This window comes from Gavia stellata, chromosome 9 (assembly GCF_030936135.1).
Source record: "Gavia stellata isolate bGavSte3 chromosome 9, bGavSte3.hap2, whole genome shotgun sequence".
Taxonomy (NCBI): domain Eukaryota; kingdom Metazoa; phylum Chordata; class Aves; order Gaviiformes; family Gaviidae; genus Gavia; species Gavia stellata.
The window spans coordinates 20055685-20067283 of record NC_082602.1 but is presented as its reverse complement, the minus strand read 5'-3'; the positions used below and the strand labels follow the sequence as shown (position 1 = coordinate 20067283).

Genomic DNA, 11599 nt, shown 5'->3' with positions numbered 1-11599 from the left:
CTATGTGCAGCCACATCTTAGTTACTGATCTGTTAGAGCAGCCGCGTATACATGAGCCCAGTTTCCTCAATGTCTGTACCATCTCAATGACATGAACAACTTGTGTACCATAGGAGCTACTGTATACACTGATGACATTCCTTTGCCAGTTCTTCCAAAAATCAGGCAGTAATGGGTTCCTGTTCACATCCCAGCTATGGCATCACCAGTTGCTTTTTATACCTACAGGTAATAATTGGTGTGTGGTGTCAGTGCATCCCTCTGAAATGTTTTCTACTAGCTAGATAGAATTATGCCTGCAGTTCAACATCAGTGAGCCCTTAGAGATTTCAGTCTGCATGGTGGATAAGGGGAAATGATCATATTCTTCCATTGATGCAGTTACTGAATTGTGCTGGCAGCTCAGAATCAGTGACTTCACTTCTTTTTTGAAGTTGCTATTTAGGAAACCATAGATAACAGGGTTGACACAGGTGGAAGCCATAGCTACCAGGTGGCACAATGAGAAGATCAGATTGTGGTGGCAGGGTGAAATGATTTTGTAATTCCAGTCCACAATGGTGTTGAAAACATGCAGTGGTAGCCAGCAAACGGCAAAAGCAGCAACCATGGATGCTAACAAAATATTTATCCTTCTCAGCTGAACTGCTCGGTTGCTGTATTCACTCTTCTCAAACATGTCCTTTCTCTTCTGTAGACGTAAATAGATGCGCAGGTAGCAAAGTATAATGAAGAACAGTGGGATGCAATATTGCAAGAGCAGTAAAGTGGTAGTGTAGATAAGTCTGTGTTGCTCAGAAGGCCATGAGTCAATGCATATGACCTTGTCAGTGGAAAAATTCATGATGTGTGAGAGCTGCTCATACAAATCATTAGACAAGATGGATGTGGTCAAAAAAGGTAGGGACATGAGACATGCTAAAGTCCAAATTACTCCAATTCCTAGATAGGCTTGGGAGATACGTGGCCTCCAGCCAGTTGGGTTTATGATGAGCTGGTGTCTTTCCAGAGCAATAAGGACAAGGGAAAGAATTGACACTGTCACAGAGGTGCACTGAGTAAAAGAGGTCATTTTGCACATGACTTCCCCAAATATCCAGTAGTCCATCATGGTGTAAACAACGGTGAAAGGCAGACAGACAAGACACATAAACAAGTCTGAAATTATTAAGTTGGAAATTAAGATGTTGGTGACATTGGCCTTTTCCTTCTGCCTGGCGATGACAGCAATCAGACAGATGTTTCCCACAATGCCTAGGACAGTCTCCAGGCTGTAAGATGTGGCCAAAAAGACAGTAAGGTCAGTGATATTCCTGCACTGATTAGAAATGTGCACAGGGAAGCTTCGGTTTGAGCTCAAGTTCTTACTGTTCAGGAAAGGAAAACCATCATTAACAGCCCTTGTCTTATTCATCCTGAACCCCAAAATATTTATCCAAAAAGGTGATAGTCAAATAGAATCTGGGTCTTCTGGAGCCAGACTGAAAAATGTTTTATCTGTTCTGTTTGGCTGTGGAAGATCTGGGTATATCTGCAAAGGGAAAGGAAAGAAGATTTCTTAGTTATGCTACAAGAAATTAGTCAAAATGGTAGGGGGACAGTGAGACAGGGAAGAAAATACCAGGGATTCTGTGTATATTCTGCAGCTCCCTTTTATATACTTAAGCAAAGGGTTCCATTTTATAATCTAATAAACTGTGGTATGGAAGTCTGTGCAACTCTATTGAATGATGACTGTGTTTAATTGTGTGCAGTTCTGGTTTTACAAGGTTCTGATCCAAAATTGAGCAGAAGACATATTGTGGGGTTGTGTTTACCTTTGGTTGAGCTAAACATCAATGTGAAAAATAAAGCATGTTAGGTGCATAAAGCCAACACTAAAATATCTTATATGAGTTATCTGTGAAATGCATTTCTGATTGCAGCCAGACCTACATTTGCTTGAGACAATCACCATGCAAAAATTCAGGCTCATATCCTCAGGAGTGATAACATGGGACAATTTTGAAAAAGTCTAAAATAATTCAAAATCTTTTCAATGTTTTTCGGCTTCTACACAGCTGTGATAGGTCATGGGAACTGAAGTCCAAATTCCCTGCTTTCCCATTCTGGATGAAATCCAGTGCCCATGAGGCATTGATGTCTCTCTCTGGGTGGCCAATGTGGCCATCACAAGGTTTATCAGAAATATAGTCCAGTCTCCTGATTTTGGCTTTAAAAGTGATTGATTTTGACAACATCTCTTAATTCCTTATGAGAAGCTTCTTATTGATTCTCCTTCAGCATAATTTTGCTTTTTTTTAACCAAGAGAATTCAAGTGCTGTAATAGTATGTGCTGTGTCCTGGATGCTGTTTCTGCAGAGGCAGATGTGTCTGCTTCTTAGCCACTGCTGCAAGCCCTGAGCTGGGATTTTCAATGGGGTCTCAGGGAGCTGAACCCACGGAGTTAATTGGGGCTGCAGACTTTTGAAAATCTCAGCCATAGGACTGCCTGGACTCTACCAGATGGCTCCTGGGAGGTTGTCGTGATCAGCCATAGCAGAGCCTGCTTTATAATCCTGGCTCTGGAGTCCAAATCCTCTATGTTCAGGAATCAAAGAAAAAAATCTGACTCTGCTGGGAGTTCTCCTCAGGCTAGAGGCAGTTACATGCTGTACAATGGCTTGTAAAGTAAGAAGTAAATAAATACTTGGGGAACGACACTATTTACCCATTGCACGACTCTTTCCTCAACAATAAAATGCCACTCAAACAAGTTTGTGGAGTTGTGAAAAACTTCTGAGCTTCAGAAAAACAAGTGGTCAAGATATGAACACATGACTAAAATGGTATAGTGAGCTTAGTACTTTGAGTAGCATTTACTGCTGAGCAACTGCATGCATAAAAGTGTACAAAGAAGTGTTCACCATGCTACAGGTTTTTGTTTGCCTTGTCTTCTCCTTACGAATTGTATTGTATGCTTCTTGAGATGTTGCTTCTCAGGAGTAGTGTACAGTAAATTAGAAGGTGTTTTGGGATTGTTGCTCTACTTCATTATCAAAATTTAGTACAGTCAATTCTTTTGTTGTTTTGCTAGGTGTGTTGATTTATCTACCTGTATCCGTCTATATCTATCTGTCTTCTGTCTGTATCTATTGTCTGAGACAGTCAAGACAGTTACACGAGTAAAATATAGTAACCTTTTCTTTCTCTTGTTCTCTAATTTCCTCAGTTGTTTAAATCTTCATTAAAGAGAGCAAAGGAAATTTTTCAAATTGTGGACATAGGTATGACTCTGTTCACTCACTTTTGTGTTGTTACTCAACTCGTGTGAACAGGTTGATTTATTTTCTGGAACAAAAAGAAGAGGCAATGATGATGTATGGGTTGCATGGTCACATATGGGGATGGTTTGTGCAGGGAAGAGTCTGTTTCATCATGAGAATGGATATAGAATGAAAAACTATCAACCACCCCCTTAGCTTTAAATGATATGCAGTATCTCCACTGGCCAGCAGTGAAACAGAGCAAAGGGATCAGCAGCCTGCAAGATTATGTGGTACCTATCAAAGAAGCTCAGTCTTGGCATTTGGACAGGACAAACAGGCTCTGTTGTAAATGAACACATGAGCTTTTTACTACAGTCCCAGCCTAGTGTCCTTAGCTACAGTATCTTCGACAACAAACACATGGTTCTCTTTTGTTGCTTGAAAAATGTGTGCCGAGTTATTACAAACATCTGTGCACCACGGAGTAAGCCCTCTCAAGGGTTCCAGACACTTTTGGACGTGCTGAGGCGTCAGCGTGGAGAACTAATGATGTTGAAGCAAAAAAAGGAAGTAGTGGAGTCACCTGAAAAGCAGAAGCCAGATCCCACAGCGTTAAGAGGCACGTTTCCAAGAGGAATGCCAAGGGCAGAGCATGGCTGTGCAATTGTCACAGATGGCAAACATGGTGGGGATAAAGACCATCTCTGAAGGTTCTGCAATGCATTTGGTTGGGTTAGGAGCTCCCTCTCTTTTAACACCTTGCATTCCGTGGTGTCTTCCACAGGTGACTGTCAAGCACTTCCGGGGCATTCATTCTCTTGGTACTGCCCAGAGAGAAATAAGGAATTGTCATCCTCTTATCATAGATAAGGGACTGAGAGAAGCAGGTGAGACATGAGTTGTCCAGTGTCTCAAGGGAACCTGTGGTGCACTAAGCGGTACTTAAAACTGCCTGCCAACCTGATGTCTTGGGAAAAGTCAGAGCCTAGATCACCTAGGTCCATAGCTTTCTTTATCTCTTGTTCCACCAACCGTAATATAAAAAGTAGTTCTAGAAAAATAGAAAAATAAATGTTGTGGTGACCTTATACTTATGTATCCTATTATGGTGTCCTTGGATGGCAGATTCTCAAGGTCAGTCGCTGCAAAATGCTGTGTTATCTCAAAGTGTTTGCCATACAGTTTGGTGTAAATTGAGAGCCAGTAATGAGCAACATGTACTTACTCTGTTTAGACATTTGAATCAAATGTTAGCTAATACACTGAATCAACAATGCAATGGGAAAAAGGGTGTTAGCCCCCTTACTGTATTGAAGGGTTATTGATTACCCAGTAAAATATAGCAAAAACTCTATGGGCTAAAAAACCATCAGCTTTTGTCTCCAGAAAGTGAAGCATTGCTTACTTGGTTTATAGGAGTAAGAAGCATGCCTCCTAAATCAGTTTGCAGAGGGAGTGGGGGGAAAAGTTGGATTGGTTTTGTTTGCGTGTTTGTTTTTAAAGAGGAAAGAGTAATCCTGTTGGTAACCCTTAATGAACTTCAGGAAAGAGGTCAGTAACAAAAGCTAACATGCTCAAAAACAAGGGTTTTCTTCTCTAATTGATGCAGCATGAGATAGTTTCTCTAAAAAGTGAGCGTCACAAAAATCTGCAGCAAATTAACAGGATACAGAAGGAAAAAGAGAAGGAGCTTTTGTATTTAATCTTAGTGTAAGTTAAAGTCCCCATTTACATCTTTTACAGACATTCATCACTGCTGTCTGTGTCAGAAGCATAGAAGAAGAAGGGTTTGTCTTGCTGAAAACCACAGCTTTCTAAACTAACAAATGTCGCTCAGATTGTCTCAAAAAAAGGAAACCAACTATCACTAGTCAGCTTGAAAGCCTTGCCCTGGAGGGCTATCCTATATTTCCTGAAAAAAATTCCTCAAAGTAAAGGGAATTCTGCAGAGATGGGTCAGGGAAGAAAATTAAACCCTCAGTGGGTTCCAAGGAGACTGCTAGACAGTAAGTGGCTCCAAGCAGTTAATGCATGACTGCTCTTTTGAGAGACCTCTGAACTCGAAGACATCCCATGAAGACCTCTATAAAAAACGTATTCCTGGAGGCAGGATAAAGCAAGGGACTGCTACTGATGTTGTGCTCTGTGTGCTAACCGGAAAAGGGTGGGTCATTCTTGCAAAGGTGTTCATGATCATCCCATCCCTGTAATCAAAACCTAGTCTCCATAGTTGTGATGGAAAGTGTGGATCAACTTCCACATCAGACATAAGCTGAAGAACAAAATGTTTGCAGTGTTTGGCTTCGTTATCGGGTACTCAGTAGCAATTGCTTATCTAGCTCAGAACGTAACCAGTTGCTCAAGCTATGTTTGTTGCTTTCAGTCCATAAGTCTTCTTGAGAAAAGCAGTTCCTAAAGATATGAAGTGATTGTATCATTTAAAGAGTAAATTATCTGGAGTAAAGCAGCTATCATCTGCCTCTTATAAACTAGAAACAAATGAACAGTGGAAAGGTTTAACAGGACTCTGAAATTCATATTGCAGATACTAACTGAGGTGGTGGTGACTGGCTAACAGTGGTATCCCTTTTTGCTGTCAGTGACGTTATCTCAGTAAAATAGATTTGCCCTGTTTAATCTTACATCTTGGGGAAAGGTTAAAAATCAGTTGGCTATCTTTACAGGTTCCCAGGAAGGCAACACTTAACTAGAAGAGGGAACCTGCCACTGGTATGCACAGACATCCCACAGCAATGTTAAATCCATAAGGGATTTGGTACAATGAAATTTAATGGTGGACTCTTCATCTTTGTTTAACTCTGTGTTGCAAAAATATTGGGAGTGACTATCTTAGGTCATTGAAAAGGTTATATATATTAAAAATTTCTAAAACATGCATAACAGGGTATAGCACAAGTTGTTTGTATTACTGTGTTACAAGTCTATAACATTGGGAGATGGTATAAATTCCCAGGAAAGTGAATGTTCTTCCCCCCTCTCACATCTACATGTTTTCAGAAGGAAACCTTTTAGGGGCTATGAACTGATATTATGAGTTAACCTTCTCTGATCCCGCAGAAATTAGGGAAGTTTTACAAAAGCACTTACTCTGGCTTTTTGTTTTCTGTTTAAATTCGTAACAACCTTACCAAAGACACGGAGCCGGCTCACAAATGTAAAACGTGACTAGCATGTCAGCAGACTGGAGAATGGTAGTTAATTCCTGATCCCTTAAGAGTAAAGGCCATTGTGACTTGTCCTGTACCCAAGAGAAAAAAAAGATATTTTTACAAAGGTGATCTTTACCAAGGAGGTGGGGAATCTATAAATCATTGTAATGGGCACCTTAGCAGACAGCCAGCTAGGCTATCTGGAAAGTGATGTGTGCTGCCAGAAACTGCATGGGCTGGGTAAGGAACAAGGAGTCTTGGGGACAGGGAGATAAGAAGTGTTTTTCTATGACCACCGGTAACGAGGAAGGCTTTCTGTCACACCACAAGGTGGCAGGGAGCACACCTGAACCCCAAAGATCCCCCAAGAAGTTGCTATCTCCCTCTTGCATCCTGAAAGATTGCAAAGCTCTACTCTGTAGATACAAGGGTTCAGCATTTCATGACAAGTCAGACTGGATCCATTTGTCAAAAGCAGTCACCTGCTTGGTCGAAAATGCTGGTTCCGTGTACCCATACTCTGCAAACATTTCATGGAGCTGAGAGATGTTCCTTCAAATGCTTTTTCTGAATCTGACAGAGGAGGGAGAATCCAGATAATCATGGTCTCCATTGGTTAAACACCAGGTTTGGTACCATTATCTCCTGTACAGTGGTTCAATTCCTTTGGTTTATTAAAAAAAGAGCTTAGGAATTTGTTTCCAATGAAAAAATATGTTGCATTCATACCAAAATTACTTTTTTTGCATCTGAAAATGCCTCCTTTCCCTCAAAAAATCCAGTCTTTCAAAACTATACTTTTAATGTTTTGGTTCAGGCACTGACTGATAAAAGCAATTGTTTGCAGAGCCTTAATCAAAGGCCTCCCTTGTTTTTATAACCCTTCTTGCTAAATTATTACCATTAATAATTACATTAATACTTATTATGGTGGTATTAAAAAACTAATTGAGAATAGGTCCTTTTGTGCTTGGTGCTGTACAGGTCTAGAGAAGCAGACAAGTCTCTCTTGACAGAAATGGACAACAGCTTAAAAAGCATACAAAGAGAACAAGGTATTTATTACTGTTTTTCCTTGCCTTGTGACTGGATTCAGAGAGCGTTGTTGATTACAGTGGACTTTGGATCAGGTTCACTTTAATATTTCTGCCCTTGTTTCTGTATTGTTCTAAAACTATATAGAAATCGACAACATTTTCGTGGAACTGAAGGATGGTGCAAGAATTCTTTGCTTTTAGGAATCTAATATGTACAAAGCCTTTCAATCCATGGTTTCTCTTGAATTTAAATTTCATATCCCTGTCAATATCAATGGATCGATTTTAGACTTTAAATGCTGATTGAATGCTTTTTATTATCTCCTATTTACCCTAGTAGTTAAACGAATGAAGAATCATATCTGAACTGTTTGTAATCCGTATTCTCATGTTCTTGTAAAGCTTGTTTCTTTAAATTATATTAATGTAGCAACTACTCAGCAACTCTCCCTTAAAATTTTCTGATACACAACTCCTGCCTCAGATCTTACGTTAAATTTCAGGTGAATGCTTACTTAATGTTTTCTGATTAGAAATCATTCATTATCCAAACCAGAGGAAGATTTGACCAGAAAGGAAACTAGCATTGATGGCATCAGCTGTCAGTCATGCAAGTGAAAGTTGAATAAATTTTTATAATCAAAAGTAATAACTTTTTATTAAAGAGATCTGAGCTCTTATCCATTTGAAACACATAATTTAGAAAATTCTTACCTGATACTGATTGAGGAAATCACTGTTGTTGCTGCACGTTTCTTTCTTGGAAGAATGAAGGAATGTTGTAGCAGCAAAGTAAGGTCTTCTGTATCCTAGCAATCCAGAAGAGGAGCTCTCCTCACTGTTTCTGTAGATAATTCGGATGGCATCTCTCTCCCTCTCCCCCTCCCCCTCCCTCTCTCCCCCTCCTTCCTTCCCTCCCGACAGCTTAGCCAATGAATTCTGCTTTATGGTTGTGGTCTGACTTTGAAGTTCTGGCTCCCTCTGCTGTTATATAGATATAGAAATTCTACAGATACTTGAGAGGAATAGCAACTTCAGGAAAGAGCTAGGAAGCTATATGAAGCTCGGCATGCACCCATGCTGCATGCAAGTGTGTACTGACAGAATGATAGGGGTTGGAAGGGACCTCTGGAGATCATCTGGTCCAACCCCCCCGCCAGAGCAGGTTCACCTAGAGCAGATTGCACAGGAATGCGTCCAGGCGAGTTTTGAATGCCCCCTGAGAAGGAGTCTGCACAACCTCCCTGGGCAGCCTGTTCCAGTGCTCTGCCACCCTCAAAGTAAAGAAGTTCCTCCTCATGTTTAGATGGAATTTCCTATGACCAAGTTTGTGCCCATTACCTCTTGTCCTGTCACTGGGCACCACTGAAAAAAGACTGGCCCCATCCTCCTGGCACCCAACCCTTAAGTATTTATAAGCATTGATAAGATCGCCCCTCAGTTTTCTCTTCTCCAGACTAAAAAGACCCAAGTCCCTCAGCCTTTCCTCATAAGAAAGATGTTCTAGTCCCCTAATCGTCTTTGTAGCTCTTTGCTGTACCCTGTCCTTCTTGAACCGGGGAGCCCAGAACTGGACACCGTACTCCAGATGCGGCCTCACCAGGACAGTACTCAAGGGGAAACAGACTGAAGCAAAGGGACAAAATACAGGAACAGGGCCTAATCCTGTTCTCCTTGCTGAGGCAAGATTTCTATAGGGCTCCAAGAGAATTTTGCCTTATACATATGAAAACGTTGCCAGTATCAGCTTTCTCAATTTTTCCATTCCATCACAGACCGATACTGAAATTTTATTTTAGAAGGATCCAGGCTGCAAGTCCTTAAATTGTGGAAGGGGAAGAGGCACACTGTTACTCAGGCAAAGAACTCAGAAATGTAAGAGCACTGAGAAAGCTGGAAATAGAGGAAAGGAAGGATTTGCAGAAGTGCCAGTTTCATTGATTTTTCCCAGGTTTTTCTCATGAAAAACCAAGGCAGAAATCAGAGTTGCAAATTTTTCTCTTGCATTGGGAAAATACACAAACAGAGTATTTCCCAGGGTTATATCAGAATAACCTAATTTTGGTCTTTATTTCAAGTGGTTTTTCAGCTATGGTCAACTACTTAACTAGTCGAGTGGCTAATGCTATTCTGGGGCCCTTCTAAAGGTGTGTTAAGTAGTTGCAGCAAATATGTGTTATCATTTGTAGGCATGTAGTATGTCAACAGAAATCAAACATTTCAATATCAAAATAAGTACAAGCTCTTATCAGCTAAACTAACTGTGAAAATAGTTTTTCATTTGTACTGTATTCTTTCTTTCATTTTTTCTGGTTCCAGCTATTGCAGATGTGCCCATCTACTTCAAGTGCTTAGCTGACATCTTTCATCATTAGAGCAATAATTAAAGCAGAAGCAGGAATATTTAAGGTCTTTCTAGGGTATTTTGGCATTTCTCATGTCTTATGATGCTGAGAAGCATAAAACTGGAATCTGTGTAATGAATGGTGTAAGCTGGAGAGTTGTCCATAGTTACTGGTTCTTTCTTCAGGGCATGCCTGAGTTGCTTGTTGTTTTGTATTACTTGTTTTTCCCAACCTCCTTTTCAGGAGCTTCATTTACCAGCTGGTTTGAACCAGCACCCCATACCCCAGCATTTCCCTTTTACTCAGACGCCTCAGAAGGAGACAACCTTGTTGATCTGGTTAGGGAAGGGGACATGAAGTCTGTGCTCCAGCTGAGAAGGCATCAGCCCACACAGATCTTGAGCCTCTTGCCAGCTTCTTAGGAATTAGGAGCTTCCTATCTTACTGGAGCCAGAAAAGCTGAAATTACTTATTTAGCTGGTCTGTTCACTTTTGTTTCTTCCTTAATTTATTTATCATAAGTTTATTTGTTCTGCTGTTCAAAGCATTAAAGGAAGGGGAGGAAAACCACTAGGAAACAGGCAGTCCTTTTACTGGGGAATATTTTGATTTGTGAAGCTGTTCTTCGCTCTGCTGTGCCCCTCAGCTTGCAGCATTCCTCAGCCAGACTTAATCTCCACACCTTCCAAACATTGAAAGATATGCTGTGTCACTCACTTTTATTCTCTCAATTCAGACTTTTGGGCAGAGCCTGCAAACTAGCAAATTACCATCTGCTCTGCTCTTAAAGTCAACAGAGAACAGCTGCAGCACTGTGACTGAAGGACTGCTCAGGGCTCTGCCACCCAGGGATCGGGAAATGACCTAACCACCAATATTTTGCTATGGCATCTGGGACTTTCTTCTTGACAGATTTTTAGGATGAAGTGCTGTATCAAGGTTCTGGCCATTTTTTGATGAGGTGAATGGGGCTGCATTAGAGTCCTATTACATGCATGTTCTTTCCACATGGTGTCCAAATTGCAGGGTGAAAATGCTTGCTATTAACAAGCTAACGTGGGAGCAGCACTTGCATCATTCCAACCCTGCGCTAGTTCATGTAGCTGGGATTTACATGAACACAGCAGCCGCTGAGCGTAAGCCAAGAGATGTGGTGGGGCTGGAGCTGCCGTGCAGTAGCTGTCTGGACTGTAGCCTAGAGGGGATGATACTGGAGCTAGCTTGGAGTGAGAACAGCAGCAGCAAGACAAAGATGCAGATGCCCGTTTCCTCATCCAGGTGGGTCTTGTAGGCTCGGCTCAGCAACTTCCTGAAAGGGCTGGTGGTACCTGAGCTGGCTAGTTTGAATCTGGCCATGTTTAATTTCACTATACAGTGAGGACTACTAACATGTGTCTGTGGAGAGTCTCTGTGAGGACCCTGACCCATTAAGGCTTTTGCAAAATGCACAAGCAGTACTTGTATGAGGGTGCATAAAGGTGGAAATTCCTCTATATGTAGGACACTTGCTGCTGGGAAGCAACATGGAAGTACTGTAGTCCCAGCTATTGCTAGTCACGTGCTGGTCAGACTGGCTGTTTCTGTTCACATCAGCAGGTTTGCATTGACTGTAGCAACTGATGGACCAGCCCGTTTGCTGTTTATAGGGAATGGAGTAAAGAAACTGTAGCTGGCATGCCATGGGGCTCTCCTACTACCTACAGAGCAATAAGAAGGCCTGCTCCCATTCTCTGTCCACAGTACGTGCTCCTGTTACAGGAAGGCACTGGGGAACTGTCCTGTTTTCTCTGCATAAGGC

General features: G+C 41.4%; 1 protein-coding gene across 1 annotated transcript; it reads right to left on the bottom strand.

Moving 5' to 3' along the window:
• Positions 1–280: 280 nt before the first annotated feature.
• Positions 281–1414, bottom strand: NPY4R2 (neuropeptide Y receptor Y4-2). The gene has a single exon (XM_009814795.2). It carries the CDS (start codon positions 1412–1414, stop codon positions 281–283), a length of 1134 nt encoding a protein of 377 aa, XP_009813097.2.
• Between the last annotated feature and the right edge of the window lie 10185 nt (positions 1415–11599).

Coding starts and splice junctions, on each gene's coding strand:
- NPY4R2 (XM_009814795.2), bottom strand. CDS start 1,414: ATGAATAAGACAAGGGCTGTTAATGATGGTTTTCCTTTCCTGAACAGT.